The sequence below is a fragment of the Oncorhynchus mykiss genome, chromosome 5 (assembly GCF_013265735.2).
Source record: "Oncorhynchus mykiss isolate Arlee chromosome 5, USDA_OmykA_1.1, whole genome shotgun sequence".
NCBI classification, from domain to species: Eukaryota; Metazoa; Chordata; class Actinopteri; order Salmoniformes; family Salmonidae; genus Oncorhynchus; species Oncorhynchus mykiss.
The window spans coordinates 98,850,061-98,872,116 of NC_048569.1; the positions used below are offsets into that span (position 1 = coordinate 98,850,061).

Below are 22,056 nucleotides of genomic sequence, written 5' to 3' on the forward strand. Positions count from 1 at the left end.
CAGAGGACAGAGGACAGGCTGCAGGAGAGAAAGAGGACAGGCTGCAGGAGAGACAGAGGACAGAGGACAGGCTGCAGGAGAGACAGAGAACAGAGGACAGGCTGCAGGAGAGAAAGAGAACAGAGGACAGGCTGCAGGAGAGAAAGAGAACAGAGGACAGGCTGCAGGAGAGACTGAGGACAGGCTGCAGGAGAGAAAGAGAACAGAGGACAGGCTGCAGGAGAGACAGAGAACAGAGGACAGGCTGCAGGAGAGAAAGAGAACAGAGGACAGGCTGCAGGAGAGAAAGAGAACAGAGGACAGGCTGCAGGAGAGAAAGAGAACAGAGGACAGGCTGCAGGAGAGACAGAGGACAGGCTGCAGGAGAGAAAGAGAACAGAGGACAGGCTGCAGGAGAGAAAGAGAACAGAGGACTGGCTGCAGAAGAGAAAGAGGACAGAGGACAGGCTGCAGGAGAGAAAGAGGACAGAGGACAGGCTGCAGGAGAGAAAGAGGACAGAGGACAGGCTGCAGGAGAGAAAGAGAACAGAGGACAGGCTGCAGGAGAGAAAGAGAACAGAGGACAGGCTGCAGGAGAGAAAGAGGACAGAGGACAGGCTGCAGGAGAGACATAGGACAGAGGACAGGCTGCAGGAGAGACAGAGGACAGGCTGCAGGAGAGAAAGAGAACAGAGGACAGGCTGCAGGAGAGAAAGAGGACAGAGGACAGGCTGCAGGTGAGAAAGAGGACAGAGGACAGGCTGCAGGAGAGAAAGAGAACAGAGGACAGAGGACAGGCTGCAGGAGAGAAAGAGAACAGAGGACAGAGGACAGGCTGCAGGAGAGACAGAGGACAGAGGACAGATGACAGGCTGCAGGAGAGAAAGAGAACAGAGGACAGGCTGCAGGAGCAGTAAGTAATAATGACCTTGCCATGTTAATAAATTCAAGTGAATTGAATTGAAAGAGAGAGAGAGAAAAGAGAGAAAAGAGAGAAAAGAGAGAGAGAGACAGAGAGAGAGAGAGAGAGAGAGAGAGAAAGACAGACAGAGAGAGAGAGAGATACAGACAGAGAGAGAGAGAGGGGAGAGAGAGAGAAAAACGTAGAGAGAGAGAGAGAGAGAAAGACAGAGACAGACAGAGAGAGAGAGACAGAGAGAGAGAGAGAGAGGACGGGGGAGAGAGAGAGAGAGAGAGAGAGGGGGGAGAGAGAGAGAGAGGGGGGGGAGAGAGAGAGAGGGGGGGGGTGGGGGGGGGGAGAGAGAGAGAGAGAGGGGGGGGCAACAGTGACAACGTTTCCTACGCTGCTTCATCTGTAACCTGTGGATCCCTTTGCCACAAGGACAGAGAATGTAACAACACAAGCAAATGTGTTTAAAAAAAACGGCCGCTCCGTATTCGACTGCCCAGACTCCAATGTATATAAGGCAGAACCCCCATAGAGCCCCCCCACCCCAACCAAGAGAAAACAGGAAGCTTCCAGACAAGAACCAGCAGAACAGGAACACGAGCAGCAGGAGTCAGAAAATAAGTCATCCTAGAGAGAGAGAGCAGTCAGTCATCCAGCATTGTAGAAGAAGACAACATGATAGTTTTTCCCCTGACAGAAAGTTTAACATAAGTGAATGTACCCCCCCCCCCCCCCCCCCCCTTCAACCTGTCACTCCCCACCATCTACAGGTATGCAGGGCTGGGCTTGGTTAGAACCAGGCAATGCAGCAAGAGAAGATGTGAAACCTAGCCCTACACAGTATGACTCTTGTTGACAATGCCACAACAAATTAACATTCTGAAGTATAATCTACGTGGCTTTTTAAATTGAGCAGAAATAGGAAGGAGTAAAATAGAGACACTTTTAGAAGCCAAGGCCGATATAATTTTTGTACAACATCTAACAGATGTGGACCAGGTTTAAAACGCAGGATTGCCTGTGGACAAAGTGTTATGTGTAGGAGAGGATGCTAATACAGGAACAGAAGCTACCCACCGGGAGACAAGCTCCAACAGAACTCAAAGGGAGAAGAACCATTGAAATGAAATGGAAGTGAAATAACCTTGCAGGGGATAATCCCTCAGAATTTTTAAAGCTCATTTCATGCATTTTTACTAGTGCTGTTTCTGACAGCAACAAAAAAAATGTCGGTTCACCAAGAGCAGCAGGAGCCCAGATGGATTGACCCAGAGATTAGCTGTGATTACTGGCAGCAGGAGCCCAGATGGATTGACCCAGAGATCAGCTGTGATTACGAGCATGTTTGATGTTCGACGACCAGGTGTCCACATACACTACATGACCAAAAGTATCTCCTGACCAGGTCTCTATGACTGGTGCTCAGCAGCCCTGCACGGAAGAGAGATGGCCAGCCCAGGACTAGGTTAGACCCCACTCAGGAGAACTGAGAGGATACCCGCCCAGAGAGGACTCCGCTCAGATTGACTAAGATTAAGGAGGGACACCGCTGAGGAGGAGCTGGATGAGAGAGGAAATCTGAGATAGAGAAGTGAAGATGAGGTGCAGGTGGATTTTACTCCAGTGCTTCTGGGGTGTCTACAGGGAACTGGGGTGTCTACGGGAACTGGGGTGTCTACGGGGAACTGGGGTGTCTATGGGGAACTGGGGTGTCTACGGGAACTGGGGTGTCTACGGGGAACTGGGGTGTCTACGGGGAACTGGGGTGTCTACGGGGACCTGGGGTGTCTACGGGGAACTGGGGTGTCTACGGGAACTGGGGTGTCTACGGGGAACTGGGGTGTCAATGGGAACTGGGGTGTCTACAGGGAACTGGGGTGTCTAAGGGAACTGGGGTGTCTACGGGAACTGGGGTGTCTACGGGAACTGGGGTGTCTACAGGGAACTGGGGTGTCTACGGGAACTGGGGTGTCTACGGGGAACTGCCCTTCAAAGCTGATAATAATGCTGTCATGCTGGTCAACTGGTCAGTACCATTACAGTATGGTGAGTACCACTACGGTATGGTGAGTACCACTGCGGTACGGTGAGTACCACTGCGGTACGGTGAGTACCACTATAGTAAGGTGAGCACTGTATGGTGTGCACCACTTTAGTTTGGTGAGTACCACTATAGTATGGTGAGTACCACTACAGCACATATGTCAGAGTCAAGGCCCGCGGGCCACATCCGGCCCGCAAGAAGGTTTTTTACGGCCCCTGGGATGATCTTGATTTATTATTAGAACCGGCCCGCAGCAAGCCGGCAGCCCGCAGATCTTTTACACGCACCAATACTACATTTCCCACAATGCAAAGGTGACGCACCGAGCAGTAGGCTGCTTCATTTCAATATTTATTGGCACAGCAGTCGTCAGCATCACAGTAAAATTAACTTTCAGATACCCATCAAAAATGGCAAAACGGAAGGTGGATACTGAGAACCGGGGGTTTCAAACAAGGTGGGAGTCGGAGTATATGTTCACGAAGGTAGCTGGAAAACCTGTGTGTCTTCTGTGTGGAGAAAGTGTGGCGGTACTGAAAGAGTATAATCTGAGACGACATTATGAAACGAAACACGCGGACAAAAACAAGAATATGGACATGGAACAAAGGCTACAAAAGGCAGAGGAATTAAAACGAGGCCTCAAATCTCGACAGGCTCTGTTCAAAAAAGCCAAATCACAAGGCCAGGCTGCTGTCAAGGCCAGTTTTATTTTGGCAGAAGAGATCGCTAAATCAGCCCGGCCATTTACGGAGGGGGATTTCATCAAAAACTGCATGATTAAAGTTTGTGACGAAGTTTGCCCAGAAAAAAGGCAACTCTTTTTAAATGTGAGTCTGAGCAGAAACACCATTGCCGAGAGAGTAGACCAGTTGTCCATCAATCTAAAAGAGCAGCTTGTGAAAAAGGGAAAAGATTTTATTGCATATTCCTTGGCTGTGGATGAGAGCACCGACATTTCTGACATTGCCCAGTTGTCAATTTTCATCCGCGGAGTGGACTCCAACCTAAGCGTGACTGAGGAGTTTTTGGCTTTACGTCCTATGCATGGCACAACTACGGGGCATGATTTGTATGAAGAGGTGTCAAGATGTGTAAATGAGATGGAGCTGCCTTGGGAAAAACTCGTGGGTTTGACAACCGACGGAGCACCTGCGATGTGTGGACACAGGAGCGGACTGGTGGCGAAGATACGGGAAAAGATGCAAGAGGAAAACGCGACAGGTGAGCTGACAGCTTATCATTGTATCATACACCAGGAAGCGTTGTGCGGTAAAGCCTTGAAAATGGAGCATGTAATGAGCATCATCACGCGCACAGTTAACTTTATCAGAGCCAAAGGTTTGAATCACCGCCAGTTCAAGGCATTTCTGACGGAGTTAGAAACGGAGCATGGTGATTTGCCTTATCACACAGAGGTGCGATGGCTAAGCCAGGGAAAGGTGCTTCAAAGATGTTTCGAGCTTCGTGAGGAGATTTGTCTGTTCTTGGACAGCAAAGGGAAAGACACAACACAACTCCGAGACGAAATGTTTCTGTGTGAAATGGCTTTTCTGTGTGACATTACGAGTCATCTGAATGCAATAAACTTGCAGCTGCAGGGTCGGGATCGTGTCATCTCTGATATGTACAGTACAGTGAAGGCATTTAAAACCAAACTGACTCTGTGGGAGACGCAGATGCGGAAAGAAAATTTGAGCCACTTTCCCAGCTGCCAGACCATGAAAGAGAAGCTCTCTACCAGTGCGTTCCCGAGCACACAGTTGGCTGATAAAATAGGTATGCTTGCCGCTGACTTTCGACGCCGATTTGCTGACTTTGAAGCACAAAAAAGCAGGTTGGAACTGCTCGGTAACCCATTTGCTGTTGACGTGGAAAGCTCACCACCAAACCTCCAAATGGAGTTGATTGACCTCCAATGCAATGATGCACTGAGGGCAAAATATGCGGCAGTGGGTGCTGCGGAGTTCGCCCGTTTCCTCCCCGGCACAATGCCCCAGCTGCGCATCCAGGCTGCTCAAACGTTGTCTATGTTTGGCAGCACATACCTGTGTGAACAACTGTTTTCTTTGATGAACCTGAACAAAACATCACACAGAAGTCGACTTACTGCTGAACACCTCCACTCAATTCTGAGGATTTCTTCAGCTCAGAGCCTTACCCCGAACATTGATGAACTTGTGGAAAAGATGGGACACCACCAAGTATCACCCTCAACCTCAAACAAGTGAACATTACTGTGCAATCACATATTTAGAGTTTTTACTCAGTTCAAGTTTAAAAGTTAAAATTTAATATTTGTTTTCACTGCATGTTACTTCTCCTTAAACAAAGTGTTGTTTTTGATTAATAGATTTTTGCACTTTATTTTTTTGTATTTCAATCCAATTATATTTTAAAAATATTTCAGTTGAGTGGATGATAGAAAATTGCTATTATTGTTTTTTCTTTGAAGTAAATTTAGCCCACTTTTGCTAAAATAGAAAATATAGTCTACTGATGGTGCCTTGAATACCGGTTTCTTTCATTTAATGTTCATGTTATGGGGATATTTATATAAAGGAAATTTGTCTTTTGTGTCTGTTGAAAATTAAAGATTACTGACAGAGCCATAAGAAAATATTGCTTTATTTATCTGATCATATTGTAATATATTTGTTAGGTTTTCAGTAGGTTCAATTAGGTTCACTAGACTATATGCGTCATTTAAAAAATTTTCAATGAACATTCGAACAGTCCGGCCCTCGTCTTGTAGCTGATTTTTTTATTTGGCCCTCCGTCCATTTGACTTTGACACCCCTGCACTACAGTATGGTGCTATTTGTTATGTCATTTACAGTCCTACAATATGGCATTGTCATTTATATAGCCTGAGGGCCAATCTGTGCTATCATGCCTCTATCAACTCTTTCTCACTCATTGTCATGACAATGACATCAATTAAGTTTTATAGTTATCAGGCTTTTGAAACAAAGTAACTGTCAACACTGAGCAGGAAGTATATTAAGGAGTTTACTTTATTGGAGAAATCAAACAGTTTGTCTGGATGTCGGAGTGTCTGTCTGGATGTTGTAGTGTCTGTCTGGATGTTGTAGTGTCTGTCTGGATGTTGTAGTGTCTGTCTGGATGTTGTAGTGTCTGTCTGGATGTTGGAGTGTCTGTCTGGATGTTGTAGTGTCTGTCTGGATGTTGTAGTGTCTGTCTGGATGTTGGAGTGTTTGTCTGGATGTCGCAGTGTCTGTCTGGATGTTGGAGTGTCTGTCTGGATGTTGGAGTGTCTGTCTGGATGTCGGAGTGTCTGTCTGGATGTCGGAGTGTCTGTCTGGATGTTGGAGTGTCTGTCTGGATGTTGGAGTGTCTGTCTGGATGTCGCAGTGTCTGTCTGGATGTTGGAGTGTCTGTCTGGATGTTGGAGTGTCTGTCTGGATGTCGGAGTGTCTGTCTGGATGTCGGAGTGTCTGTCTGGATGTTGGAGTGTCTGTCTGGATGTTGTAGTGTCTGTCTGGATGTTGGAGTGTCTGTCTGGATGTCGGAGTGTCTGTCTGGATGTCGGAGTGTCTTTCTGGATGTTGGAGTGTTTGTCTGGATGTCGCAGTGTCTGTCTGGATGTTGGAGTGTTTGTCTGGATGTCGCAGTGTCTGTCTGGATGTCGGAGTGTCTTTCTGGATGTTGTAGTGTCTGTCTGGATGTCGGAGTGTCTGTCTGGATGTTGTAGTGTCTGTCTGGATGTCGGAGTGTCTGTCTGGATGTTGTAGTGTCTGTCTGGATGTTGGAGTGTTTGTCTGGATGTCGCAGTGTCTGTCTGGATGTCGGAGTGTCTGTCTGGATGTTGTAGTGTCTGTCTGGATGTCGGAGTGTCTGTCTGGATGTTGTAGTGTCTGTCTGGATGTCGGAGTGTCTGTCTGGATGTTGTAGTGTCTGTCTGGATGTTGGAGTGTCTGTCTGGATGTCGCAGTGTCTGTCTGGATGTTGGAGTGTCTGTCTGGATGTTGGAGTGTCTGTCTGGATGTCGCAGTGTCTGTCTGGATGTCGGAGTGTCTGGCTGGATGTCGGAGTGTCTGTCTGGATGTCGGAGTGTCTGTCTGGATGTTGAAGTGTCTGTCTGGATGTTGGAGTGTCTGTCTTGATGTTGGAGTGTCTGTCTTTACACAGAAGAAGCACTGACTGTCTTTGACATTTTCCACAATTGATAATTTCCTGTCTAAGTTGTGTTCCTATTTTAATTTTAGGATTTGTAAAATATGTTCTATGATCACTTCTGCTTGTCATTTTGGCGTCCATGGCTTGATGAGTGCCGGCTCCGGCTGTGAGCACTTCGCTGAGCTATTCTTGACTCGGTAAAGAGGGTTTCAAGCAGATATTTGTGACATGTATCTGACAGCTTGTGTCTCAATCAAGATATGTTCTTCTTAATAACCTGAAGTCAGAGACAACCACATCCTCACCTGCAGAAGCAGCATACAGTATTCTATGGTAGGAGATATGAGCTCAGGACGGAGCAACTCTGTGTGGGCTTTCTAGATGATTGTGTTTAAAAAGGCATCATGCATGGCAGACAAGGTTAAACGTTTAAAAAGGCACCATGCATGGCAGACAAGGTTAAACGTTTAAAAAGGCATCATGCATGGCAGACAAGGTTAAACATTTAAAAAGGCATCATGCATGGCAGACAAGGTTAAACGTTTAAAAAGGCATCATGCATGGCAGACAAGGTTAAACGTTTAAAAAGGCACCATGCATGGCAGACAAGGTTAAACGTTTAAAAAGGCACCATGCATGGCAGACAAGGTTAAACGTTTAAAAAGGCACCATGCATGGCAGACAAGGTTAAACGTTTAAAAAGGCACCATGCATGGCAGACAAGGTTAAACGTTTAAAAAGGCATCATGCATGGCAGACAAGGTTAAACGTTTAAAAAGGCACCATGCATGGCAGACAAGGTTAAACGTTTAAAAAGGCACCATGCATGGCAGACAAGGTTAAACGTTTAAAAAGGCATCATGCATGGCAGACAAGGTTAAACGTTTAAAAAGGCACCATGCATGGCAGACAAGGTTAAAAGTTACGGCCCTAATGTAAAGTTCCACATCAAAGTGATGCATCCATGACAGTAGTTGTTAGGATCAGTATCTCCATGACAGTAGTTGTTAGGATCAGTATGTCCATGACAGTAGTTGTTAGGATCGGTATGTCCATGACAGTAGTTGCTAGGATCGGTATGTCCATGACAGTAGTTGTTAGGATCGGTATGTCCATGACAGTAGTTGTTAGGATCGGTATGGCAGTGACAGTAGTTGTTAGGATCGGTATGTCCATGACAGTAGTTGTTAGGATCGTTATGGCAGTGACAGTAGTTGTTAGGATCGGTATGTCCATGACAGTAGTTGTTAGGATCGGTATGTCCATGACAGTAGTTTTTAGGATCGGTATGTCCATGACAGTAGTTGTTAGGATCGGTATGTCCATGACAGTAGTTGTTAGGATCGGTATGTCCATGACAGTAGTTGTTAGGATCGGTATGTCCATGACAGTAGTTGTTAGGATCTGTATGTCCATGACAGTAGCTGTTAGGATCGGTATGTCAGTGACAGTAGTTGTTAGGATCGGTATGTCCATGACAGTAGTTGTTAGGATCGGTATGTCCATGACAGTAGTTGTTAGGATCGGTATGTCCATGACAGTAGTTGTTAGGATCGGTATGTCCATGACAGTAGTTGTTAGGATCGGTATGTCCATGACAGTAGTTGTTAGGATCGGTATGTCCATGACAGTAGTTGTTAGGATCGGTATGTCCATGACAGTAGTTGTTAGGATCAGTATGTCCATGACAGTAGTTGTTAGGATCGGTATGTCCATGACAGTAGTTGTTAGGATCGGTATGTCCATGACAGTAGTTGTTAGGATCGGTATGTCCAGGACAGTAGTTGTTAGGATCAGTATGTCCATGACAGTAGTTGTTAGGATCGGTATGTCCATGACAGTAGTTGTTAGGATCAGTATGTCCATGACAGTAGTTGTTAGGATCGGTATGTCCATGACAGTAGTTGTTAGGATCAGTATGTCCATGACAGTAGTTGTTAGGATCGGTATGTCCATGACAGTATTTGTTAGGATCGGTATGTCCATGACAGTAGTTGTTAGGATCGGTATGTCCATGACAGTAGTTGTTAGGATCGGTATGTCCATGACAGTAGTTGTTAGGATCAGTATGTCCATGACAGTAGTTGTTAGGATCGGTATGTCCATGACAGTAGTTGTTAGGATCGGTATGTCCATGACAGTAGTTGTTAGGATCGGTATGTCCAGGACAGTAGTTGTTAGGATCAGTATGTCCATGACAGTAGTTGTTAGGATCGGTATGTCCATGACAGTAGTTGTTAGGATCGGTATGTCCATGACAGTAGTTGTTAGGATCGGTATGTCCATGACAGTAGTTGTTAGGATCGGTATGTCCATGACAGTAGTTGTTAGGATCGGTATGTCCATGACAGTAGTTGTTAGGATCGGTATGTCCATGACAGTAGTTGTTAGGATCGGTATGTCCATGACAGTAGTTGTTAGGATCAGTATGTCCATGACAGTAGTTGTTAGGATCGGTATGTCCATGACAGTAGTTGTTAGGATCGGTATGTCCATGACAGTAGTTGTTAGGATCGGTATGTCCAGGACAGTAGTTGTTAGGATCAGTATGTCCATGACAGTAGTTGTTAGGATCGGTATGTCCATGACAGTAGTTGTTAGGATCAGTATGTCCATGACAGTAGTTGTTAGGATCGGTATGTCCATGACAGTAGTTGTTAGGATCAGTATGTCCATGACAGTAGTTGTTAGGATCGGTATGTCCATGACAGTATTTGTTAGGATCGGTATGTCCATGACAGTAGTTGTTAGGATCGGTATGTCCATGACAGTAGTTGTTAGGATCGGTATGTCCATGACAGTAGTTGTTAGGATCAGTATGTCCATGACAGTAGTTGTTAGGATCGGTATGTCCATGACAGTAGTTGTTAGGATCGGTATGTCCATGACAGTAGTTGTTAGGATCGGTATGTCCATGACAGTAGTTGTTAGGATCGGTATGTCCATGACAGTAGTTGTTAGGATCGGTATGTCCAGGACAGTAGTTGTTAGGATCAGTATGTCCATGACAGTAGTTGTTAGGATCGGTATGTCCATGACAGTAGTTGTTAGGATCAGTATGTCCATGACAGTAGTTGTTAGGATCGGTATGTCCATGACAGTAGTTGTTAGGATCAGTATGTCCATGACAGTAGTTGTTAGGATCGGTATGTCCAGGACAGTAGTTGTTAGGATCAGTATGTCCATGACAGTAGTTGTTAGGATCGGTATGTCCATGACAGTAGTTGTTAGGATCAGTATGTCCATGACAGTAGTTGTTAGGATCGGTATGTCCATGACAGTAGTTGTTAGGATCAGTATGTCCATGACAGTAGTTGTTAGGATCGGTATGTCCATGACAGTATTTGTTAGGATCGGTATGTCCATGACAGTAGTTGTTAGGATCGGTATGTCCATGACAGTAGTTGTTAGGATCGGTATGTCCATGACAGTAGTTGTTAGGATCAGTATGTCCATGACAGTAGTTGTTAGGATCGGTATGTCCATGACAGTAGTTGTTAGGATCGGTATGTCCATGACAGTAGTTGTTAGGATCGGTATGTCCATGACAGTAGTTGTTAGGATCGGTATGTCCATGACAGTAGTTGTTAGGATCGGTATGTCCAGGACAGTAGTTGTTAGGATCAGTATGTCCATGACAGTAGTTGTTAGGATCGGTATGTCCATGACAGTAGTTGTTAGGATCAGTATGTCCATGACAGTAGTTGTTAGGATCGGTATGTCCATGACAGTAGTTGTTAGGATCAGTATGTCCATGACAGTAGTTGTTAGGATCGGTATGTCCAGGACAGTAGTTGTTAGGATCGGTATCTCCATGACAGTAGTTGTTAGGATCGGTATGGCAGTGAAAGGGTGATTGGTAGGAGGATGAATAGGTGAGTAATAAGAGATTAGAATGATAACTTGCTGTCTGAGCTGCAGCCTGTGTCACACCCTGATCTGTTTCACCTGTCTTTGTGCTTGTCTCCACCCCCCCCCTCCAGGTGTCGCCCATCTTCTCCATTATCCCCTGTGTATTTATACCTGCGTTCTCTGTTTGTCTGTTGCCAGTTGTCTTGACAGCGTTCTTTCCAGCCTTCCAGTTTCACTAGTTCTGTTTCCTAGTTTTTCCCGGGTTCGGACCATTCTGCCTGCCCTGACCCCGAGCCTGTCTGCCGTTCTGTGCCTGCCTGACTCTGACCTGATCACGATCCTCTGCCTGCCCTTTGCCCCGTGTTTCTAATAAATCATCTGAGAACTGTACTATCCACCTCCCGTGTCTGCATCTGGGTCACATCCTGAGTCATGATACTATGTGTGATTTTGTGTGTGTGTACCTCTGCTAGTATAGATGTCCTCAGTGCCAGCGGTCTGTCCTATCAGATGATACTGGTTGAGTCGTGACCCCTCCTCTGCCACCACCACTGACTTGGCTGCTCCCTGGGTCCACGAATACACCACCTCAGACACAGGATACGCATCTACAAAAGGAGACAGGAAACAGGATACGCATCTACAACAGGCAACAGGAAACATGATACGCATCTACAACAGGCAACACGAAACATGATACGCATCTCCAACAGGAGACAGGAAACAGGATACACATCTACAACAAGAGACAGGAAACAGGATACGCATCTACAACAGGAGACAGGACACAGGATACTCATCTACAACAGAAGACAGGAAACAGGATACGCATCTACAACAGAAGACAGGAAACAGGATACGCATCTACATCAGAAGACAGGAAACAGGATACGCATCTACAACAGGAGACAGGACACAGGATACTCATCTACAACAGAAGACAGGATACCTATCTACAACAAAAGACAGGAAACAGGATACGCATCTGCAGCAGAAGACAGGAAACAGGATACGCATCTACAACAGGAGACAGGACACAGGATACGCATCTACAAAAGGAGACAGGAAACAGGAAACGCATCTACAACAAGAGACAGGACACAGGATACTCATCTACATCAGAAGACAGGATACCGTTCTACAACAGAAGACAGGAAACAGGATACCCGCCATGTGTCCCCACCCAACAGGATGATGATCTCCGGGAAACCTCTCTTTTCAAGTAGCCCACACACAGTGCTCCTGATAGAGGAATTAAATTCCTATATGTTTAATACCCAATTAAATTAATACACTCAGCCCATTTCTAAGGATTTGTAAGAAACTTATTTGCATAAAATGGGCGGAGACCAGTCTCAAAATCAAGCACTAGCGTTTATTCTCGAGAGTACTGAACATGATACAATTTACAACAGGTTATAAACTGAAAATGACGTCATTCGTTTTCGAACTGTCCTGTCTCTCCTCCACTCCGGTACAATGGCAGTATCGTTCTCAAGCCCTCCTACATCGTCTCTCACCAATTTAGATAATTTATGACCGAGCCAAGGTCTCCCTGTGTAGATCTCCCTGTCGTTTCTACAAAGGAACAGACAGTCATTGTTCTAATTCTTGATTATATTTACACACATTATATTCAGTACTAGGATTAAAAGAAAATTCATATATCTTTACAGTAACATAATAGTATTCTGATTAGTCAGTCCTGATTGAAATGTATACATAATTAGTCATTATTGATAAAACAAATCCCTTAACAGCTCCACATCCCAGTAAGGAGGAGTCTGTCATGATCACCCTGCGGACACTACCTGGCCCATGAGAACCCCCTGCAACAGCAGTCATGGGTCTCTCCAATAATGTCAGGCAGAAGCTAAAAGTGTTCCAGCTGAAACCGTGACAGAAAGAGCCTGAATGTGACCTTCCTCTGTTGGGACAAAAATACATGATCCAGAACGAGACGCAGAAACTGACTACGCTGAGTCAAATAACTTTTCTTGTGATTCACTATGAACCCCAGCGAATTTGGAAACCAGCTTAGCAGTGTGGAGCTCCACATGTTCCCTTGACTCTGCTACGACCAGCCTATCGTCCAGAAAGGCAAATACTCTGATCCACTGGCACCGCACCGGTGCCAAAACTTCCTCCACCACCATAGAAAAAGTACGCGTGAGGATCTACAGTATAGCACATGAAAACAGGCATCCTTCAGATCTATGGATGTGAACCAATCGCTGGGTCACACCGTCTGCAATAGCCGGCAAAGTGTGAGCATTTTGAACTTGCAACATTGAGGTGCTTCTTTAATACACGTAATTCCAGGATGGGATGCAACATTCCATCGCTCTTGGCAACTAAGAAGTACCGGCTGTACCAACCACTTTGTTCTTCTGACTCTGGGACCAACCCGAATAGCCTGCTTTTGAAGGAGGGAGGAAATCTCCTCTCTCAAGACAGGCGCTAGGACCTCAGGGATGCAAAGGAGGACGCACAACAAACTGCAGGCTGTACCCTCGTCACCTATGGTTGAAGTACGCATGCCCCCCACTGGACGGAGTAGAGCACGTTGCCAGTCTCCCGCTACTGGACAGAGCACGCTGCCAGTCTCCCGCTACTGGACAGAGCACACTGGCAGTCTCCCGCTACTGGACAGAGCACGTTGCCAGTCTCCCGCTACTGGACAGAGCACGCTGCAATGTCTCCCGCTACTGGACAGAGCACACTGCCAGTCTCCCGCTACTGGACAGAGCACGCTGGCAGTCTCCCGCTACTGGACAGAGCACGTTGCCAGTCTCCCGCTACTGGACAGAGCACGCTGCAATGTCTCCCGCAACTGGACAGAGCACACTGCCAGTCTCCCGCTACTGGACAGAGCACGCTGCCAGTCTCCCGCTACTGGACAGAGCACGTTGCCAGTCTCCCGCTACTGGACAGAGCACGTTGCCAGTCTCCCGTCACTGGACGGAGCACGCTGCCAGTCTCCCGCTACTGGACGGAGCACACTGCCAGTCTCCCTACATTATCTCCTGAAGGGGCAGAGCAGAGAGCCACCCTGAGGACTGGGACTTGTTTTTATATTCAACACTCTTGACAATTGTGTGTCCTAAAGGATTAGCCCCCTAGGATTAGCCCACAAGGATTAGCCCCCTAGGATTAGCCCACAAGGATTAGCCCCCTAGGATTAGCCCACAAGGATTAGCCCCCTAGGATTAGCCCCCTAGGATTAGCCCCCTAGGATTAGCCCCCTTGTTAGCCTCTGGTGCAAAGTATCTTTCCGCTTCACCTCTGCAGGGACAGGAGGTAAATAGCTTCCCCAAAACCTAGAGGCACCATATTCAGCCATTATGAAGAGAGGAGCAGAGAGGAGCACAGGGGAAGAGCATATTTATTATATTTCCCCTTATAGTACTGTGCCATATATAGTGGCTTGTGAAAGTATTCACCCCTTTGGCATTTTTCCTATTTTGTTGCCTTACAACCTGGAATTAAAATGGAATTAAAATAGATTTTTGGGGGGTTTGTATCATTTGATTTACACAACATGCCTACCACTTTGAAGATGCAAAATACATTTTATTGTGAAACAAACAAGAAATAAGACAAAAAAATATATACTTGAGCGTGCATAATTATTCACACCCCCAAAGTCAATAATTTGTAGAGCCATCTTTTGCAGCAATTACAGCTGCAAGTCTCTTGGGGTATGTCTCTATAAGCTTGGCACATCTAGCCACTGGGATTTCTGCCCATTCTTCAAGGCAATACTGCTCCAGCTCCTTCAAGTTGGATGGGTTCCGCTGGTGTACAGCAATCTTCAAGTCATACCACAGATTCTCAATTGGATTGAGGTCTGGGCTTTGACTAGGCCATTCCAAGACATGTAAATGTTTCCCCTTAAACCACTCGAGTGTTGCTTTAGCGGTATGTTTAGGGTCATTGTCCTGCTGGAAGGTGAACCTCTGTCCCAGTCTCAAATCTCTTGGAAGACTGAAACAGGTTTCCCTCAAGAATTTCCCTGTATTTGGTGCCATCCATCCTTCCTTCAATTCTGACCAGTTTCCCAGTCCCTGCCGATGAAAAACATCCCTAGAGATGGTGTTATCGGGGGGATGAGAGGTGTTTGGTTTGCGCCAGACATAGTGTTTTCCTTGATGGCCAAAAAGTTAAATTTTAGTCTCATCTGACCAGAGTACCTTCTTCCATATATTTGGGGAGTCTCCCACATGCCTTTTGGGATGCGGATCCACTCTTCCGTAAAGCCCAGCTCTCTGGAGTGTATGGCTTAAAGTGGTCCTATGGACAGATACTCCAATCTCCGCTGTCTAGCTTTGCAGCTCCTTCAGGGTTATCTTTGGTCTCTGTGTTGCCTCTCTGATTAATGCCCTCCTTGCCTGGTCCGTGAGTTTTGGTGGGCTGCCCTCTCTTGGCAGGTTTGTTGTGGTGCCATATTCTTTCAATTTTTTAATAATGGATTTATTGGTGCTTCGTGGGATGTTCAAAGTTCCTGATATTTGTTTATAACTCAACCCTGATCTGTACTTCTACACAACTTTGTCCCTGACCTGTTTGGAGAGCTCCTTGATCTTCATGGGGCTGCTTGCTTGGTGGTGCCCCTTGCTTGGTGGTGTTGCAGACTCTGGGGCCTTTCAGAACAGGTGTGTATATACTGAGATCAAGTGACACTTAGATTGCACACAGGTGGATTTTATTTAACTAATTATGTGACTTCTGAAGGTGATTGGTTGCACCAGATGTTGCAGAGGTATATACACACACCTTCGGTTTTAATTTTTTAGAATTCTTTAAAATAAATTTAAAACAAATATTTCACTTCACCAATTTGGACTATTTTGTGTATGTCCATTACATGAAATCCAAATCCATTTTATTTACAGGTTGTAATGCAACAAAATAGGAAAAACATCAAGGGGGATGAATACTTTTGCAAGGTACTGTATCCCCCTTTTCACCCATATATATGTACAATGAGTGTACATACTTTCTCCCTCAGAACAGCCTCAATTCGTCCGGTCATGGACTCTACAGGGTGTCGAAAGCGTTCCACAGGGATGCTGGCCCATGTTGACTCCAATGCTTCCCACAGTTGTGTCAAGATGGCTGGATGTCCTTTGGGGGGTGGACCATTCTTCAAAGCCTTTGTGCTGTTGTCTGTGTCCAATATTGTTAATACCATGTTTTGTGCTGCTACCATGTTGTGCTGCTGCCATGTTGTGTCGCTACCATGTTGTTTTCATGTGGTGTTGCTATTATGTTGTGTTGTCATGTGTTGCTGCCATGCTATGTTGTTGTCTTTTAGGTCTCTCTTTATGTAGTGTTGTGGTGTCTCTCTTGTCATGATGTGTGTTTTGTCCTATATTTTTATTTTAAATCCAGCCCCTGTCCACACAGGAGACCTTTTGCCTTTTGTTAGGCTGACATTGTAATTAAGAATTTGTTCTTAACTGACTAGTTAAATAAAGGTTAAATAAAAGAAAAAAGAAATGGGAAACAGGAAACTTTTGAGCAGAAAAACCCAACAGGGTTGCAGTTCTTGACACAAACTGGTGCACCTGGCACCTACCTAATGGACTCTACAGGGTGTCGAAAGTGGTGCACCTGGCACCTACTACATGGACTCTACAGGGTGTCGAAACTGGTGCACCTGGCACCTACTACATGGACTCTACAGGGTGTCAAAACTGGTGCACCTGGCACCTACTACATGGACTCTACAGGGTGTTGAAACTGGTGCACCTGGCACCTACTACCATACCCCGTTTTCTCTGTATACATCAATGATGTTGCTCTTGCTGCTGGTGATTCTCTGATCCACCTCTACGCAGACGACACCGTTCTGTATACATCTGGCCCTTGTTTGGATACTGTGTTAACAAACCTTCAAACGAGCTTCAATGCCATAAAACACTTCTTCTGTAGCCTCCAACTGCTCTCAAACGCTAGTAAAACTAAATGTATGCTCTTCAATTGATCGCTGCCCGCACCCGCGGCCCGACTAGCATCACTACTCAGGACGGTTCTGACTTAGAATATGTGGACAACTAAAGCCTCCTCCACTCATGCTGCCAAACATACCCTTGTAAAACTGACTATACTACCGATCCTTGACTTCGCGATGTAATTGACAAAATAGCCTCCAACACTCTACCCAGCAAATTGGATGCAGTCTATCACAGCGACATCCATATACTACCCACCACTGCGACCTGTATGCTCTCGTTGGCTGGTCCTCGTTAGATATTCGTCGTCAAACCCACTGGCTCCAGGTAATCTATAAGTCTTTGCTAGTTAAAGCTCCGCCTTATCTCAGTTCACTGGTCACCATAGCAGCACCCGTAGCATGCACTCCAGCAGGAATATTTCACTGGTCATCCCCAAAGCCAACACCTCTTTGGCCGCCTTTCCTTCCAGTTCTCTGCTGCCAATGACTGAAACGAATTGCAAAAATCACTGAAGTTGGAGACTCATATCTCCCTAACTTTAAGCTGTCAGAGCAGCTAACCGATCGCTGCATCTGTACACAGCCCATCTGTAAATAGCTTATCCAACCAACCAACCTCATCCCTATATTTGTTTTTGTCTTTCTGCTCTTTTGCACCCCAGTATTTCTACTTGCACATTCTCATCTGGACATAAATCACTCCAGTCTAAATTGATAAATTGTAATTACTTCTCCACTATTAGCATATTTATTGCCTTACCTCCTTACTTCATTTGCACGCACTGTATACATATTTTTATTTTGTGTTAATGACTGTACATTTGTTTATCCGATGTGTAAATCTGTGTTATTTTTGTTGCACTGCTTTGCTTTATCTTTATCTTGTCGCAGTTGTAAATGAGAACTTGTTCTCAACTAGCCTACCTGGTTAAATAAAGGTGAAATTAAAAAAAGAATGGAGATGGAGTTTGATATGAGTCTGGAAGGAGAGTTTTCAGTCTAGCCAGACACCTAGGTATTTATAGTTGTCCATGTATTCTAGGTCAGAACCATCCAGAGTAGTGATGCTAGTCGGGCGGGCGGGTGCAGGCAGCGAACAGTTGAAAAGCATGCACTTGGTTTTACTAGCGTTTAAGAGTAGTTGGAGGCCACGGAAGGAGTGTTGTATGGCATTGAGCCTCGTTTGGAGGTTAGATAGCACAGTGTCCAAAGAGGGGCCAGATGTATACAGAATGGTGTCTTCTGCGTAGAGGTGGATCGGGGAATCAGGTGAGGCAGTCATTAGAGAAACCAAGGCTATTGAGTCTTCTGATAAGAATACGGTGATTGACAGAGTCGAAAGCCTTGGCCAGGTCGATGAAGACGGCTGCATAGTGCTGTCTTTTATCAATGGCAGTTATGATGTCGTTTAGTACCTTGAGCGTGACTGAAGTGCACCCATGACTAGCTCGGAAACCGGATTGCACAGAGGAGAACGTACGGTGGGATTCTTTTCTTGGAGAGTTCATTCTTCCTGTCCACTAAAGTTACGGAGAAGCGTACAGGCTGTATGGACGGAGACCAACGGGTAGAATATTCACCATATTCAGCCATGTGTTTTTAAAAAAATTTTAAAGACAAATTATCTTACAATCTCTCATGTCTCTCTGGGAGAAGATCCGTACCCTGAGCTTGTCCACATTATTGTCCAGAGACTGTACATTAGCAAGTTATATAAGCGGTGGGTGGTTTGCCCTCCTAGGGAGTATGACTAGAATGCAGGCTCTTCTTCCTCTCCTTCGGAGGCATCTTTTTGGTAGAGCGACCGGGATGAATGGAGCTGCTTCATATATTCCAAACAATGGATCCAGATCTGGGAAGCCGAATTTGTTTCACCGATCTAATGTCTAAACAATACTCCTTTATTAATCCAAGAGAATAAATACACTGCTCAAAAAAATAAAGGGAACACCAAAATACCACATCCTAGATCTGAATGAATGAAATATTCTTATTAAATACTTTTTTTCTTTACATAGTTGAATGTGCTGACAACAAAATCACACAAAAATGATCAATGGAAATCAAATTTATCAACCCATGGAGGTCTGGATTTGGAGTCACACTCAAAATTAAAGTGGAAAACCACACTACAGGCTGATCCAACTTTGATGTAATGTCCTTAAAACAAGTCAAAATGAGGCTCAGTAGTGTGTGTGGCCTCCACGTGCCTGTATGACCTCCCTACAATGCCTAGGTATGTTCCTGATGAGGTGGCGGATGGTCTCCTGAGGGATCTCCTCCCAGACCTGGACTAAAGCATCCGCCAACTCCTGGACAGTATGTGGTGCAACATGGCGTTGGTGGATGGAGTGAGACATGATGTCCCAGATGTGCTCAATTGGATTCAGGTCTGGGGAACGGGCGGGCCAGTCCATAGCATCAATGCCTTCCTCTTGCAGGAACTGATGACACACATGAGGTCTAGCATTGTCTTGCATTAGGAGGAACCCAGGGTCAACCGCACCAGCATATGGTCTCACAAGGGGTCTGAGGATCTCATATCGGTACCTAATGGCAGTCAGGCTACCTCTGGCGAGCAGATGGAGGGCTGTGCGGCCCCCCAAAGAAATGCTACCCCACACCATGACTGACCCACCGCCAAACCGGTCATGCTGGAGGATGTTGCAGGCAGCAGAATGTTCTCCACGGCGTCCCAGACTCTGTCACGTCTGTCACGTGCTCAGTGTGAACCTGCTTTCATCTGTGAAGAGCACAGGGCGCCAGTGGCGAATTTGCCAATCTTGGTGTTCTCTGGCAAATGTCAAACGTCCTGCGCGGTGTTAGGCTGTAAGCACGGGCCCTCATACCACCCTCATGGAGTCTGTTTCTGACCGTTTGAGCAGACACATGCACATTTGTGGCCTGCTGGAGGTCATTTTGCAGGGCTCTGGCAGTGCTCCTCCTTGCACAAAGGCGGAGGTAGCGGTCCTGCTGCTGCGTTGTTGCCCTCCTACGGGCTCCTCCACGTCTCCTGATGTACTGGCCTGTCTCCTGGTAGCGCCTCCATGCTCTGGACACTACGCTGACAGACACAGCAAACCTTCTTGCCACAGCTTGCATTGATGTACCATCCTGGATGAGCTGCACTACCTGAGCCACTTGTGTGGTTTGTAGACTCCGTCTCATGCTACCACTAGAGTGAAAGCACCGCCAACATTCAAAAGTGACCAAAACATCAGCCAGGAAGCATAAGAACTGAGAAGTGGTCTGTGGTCCCCACCTGCAGAACCACTCCTTTATTGGGGGTGTCTTGCTAATTGCCTATAATTTACACCTGTTGTTTATTCCATTTGCACAACAGCATGTGCAATTTATTGTCAATCAGTGTTATTTCCTAAGTGGACAGTTTGATTTCACAGAAGTGTGATTGACTTGGAGTTACATTGTGTTGTTTAAGTGTTCCCTTTATTTTTTTGAGCAGTGTATATCATTTTTTTTTACTGAAATATAACATTTACATAAGTATTTAGACCCTTTACTCAGTAATTTGTTGAAGCACCTTTAGCAGAGATTACAGCCTCTAGGGTATGACGCTACAAGCTTAGCACACAGGTATATGGGGAGTTTCTCCCATTCTTCTCTGCAAATCCTCTCAAGTTATGTCAGGTTGGAAGGGGAGCATTGCTGCACAGCTATTTTCAGGTCTCTGGCTGGGCCACTCAAGGAGCTCTAGCTGGGCCACTCAAGGAGCTCTGGCTGGGCCACTCAAGGAGCTCTAGCTGGGCCACTCAAGGAGCTCTGGCTGGGCCACTCAAGGAGCTCTGGCTGGGCCGCTCAAGGAGCTCTGGCTGGGCCACTCAAGGAGCTCTGGCTGGGCCACTCAAGGAGCTCTGGCTGGGCCACTCAAGGAGCTCTGGCTGGGCCACTCAAGGAGCTCTGGCTGGGCCACTCAAGGAGCTCTGGCTGGGCCACTCAAGGAGCTCTGGCTGGGCCACACAAGGACATTCCATAATTACAAAGCGAAAAAAGTTTTTTATACATTTTAGAAAATGTATTTATGTTCAAATTCAGTATTGTTCACACCCTTTTAAGCCTTAGCCCCAACCATCTCTTTAAGAACTCCCATGTAAACAAATGGCCAACCGTCAGCATGGTTAATCATGGTTAGGGAGGATAATATCTGAGTCTACACCAGTTAGAGGAGGAGGTGATTAACACGGTCTCTACACCAGTTAGAGGAGGAGGCGGTGATTAACAATGTCTCTATACCAGTTAGAGGAGGAGGAGGTGATTAACACTGTCTCTATACCAGTTAGAGGAGGAGGAGGTGATTAACACTGTCTCTATACCAGTTAGAGGAGGAGATGATTAACACTGTCTCTATACCAGTTAGAGGAGGAGGTGATTAACACTGTCTACACCAGTTAGAGGAGGAGGTGATTAACACTGTCTCTACACCAGTTAGAGGAGGAGGAGATGATTAACACTGTCTCTATACCAGTTAGAGGAGGAGGAGGTGATTAACACTGTCTCTATACCAGTTAGAGGAGGAGGTGATTAACACTGTCTCTACACCAGTTAGAGGAGGTGGTAATGAACACTGTCTTTATACCAGTTAGAGGAGGTGGTTATTAACACTGTCTCTATACCAGTTAGAGGAGGAGGAGGTGATTAACACTGTCTCTATACCAGTTAGAGGAGGAGGTGATTAACACTGTCTCTATACCAGTTAGAGGAGGAGGAGGTGGTGATTAAAACTGTCTCTACACCAGTTAGAGGAGGAGGAGGTGGTGATTAAAACTGTCTCTACACCAGGTAGAGGAGGTGGTGATTAACACTGTCTCTATACCAGGTAGAGGTGGTGATTAACACTGTCTTTATACCAGTTAGAGGAGGTGGTGATTAACACTGTCTCTATACCAGTTAGAGGAGGAGGTGATTAACACTGTCTCTGTACCAGTTAGAGGAGGTGGTGATTAACACTGTCTCTATACCAGTTAGAGGAGGAGGTGATTAACACTGTCTCTGTACCAGTTAGAGGAGGAGGTGATTAACACCGTCTCTATACCAGTTAGAGGAGGAGGTGGTGATTAACACTGTCTCTATACCAGTTAGAGGAGGAGGAGGTGATTAACACTGTCTCTATACCAGTTAGAGGAGGAGGTGATTAACACTGTCTCTATACCAGTT

At 45.9% G+C, this 22,056-nt stretch overlaps 1 protein-coding gene across 1 annotated transcript in view; it reads right to left on the minus strand.

Moving 5' to 3' along the window:
- The window catches only part of LOC110524869 (gamma-aminobutyric acid receptor subunit alpha-5), a 72,851-nt gene that overhangs the window by 10,561 nt on the left and 40,234 nt on the right, over window positions 1–22,056 (minus strand). Inside the window, exon 7 of the mRNA XM_036978987.1 lies at window positions 11,390–11,533. Within this exon, the coding sequence (XP_036834882.1) occupies window positions 11,390–11,533 (144 nt within the window). The remainder of the gene's footprint in view (window positions 1–11,389; window positions 11,534–22,056) is intronic.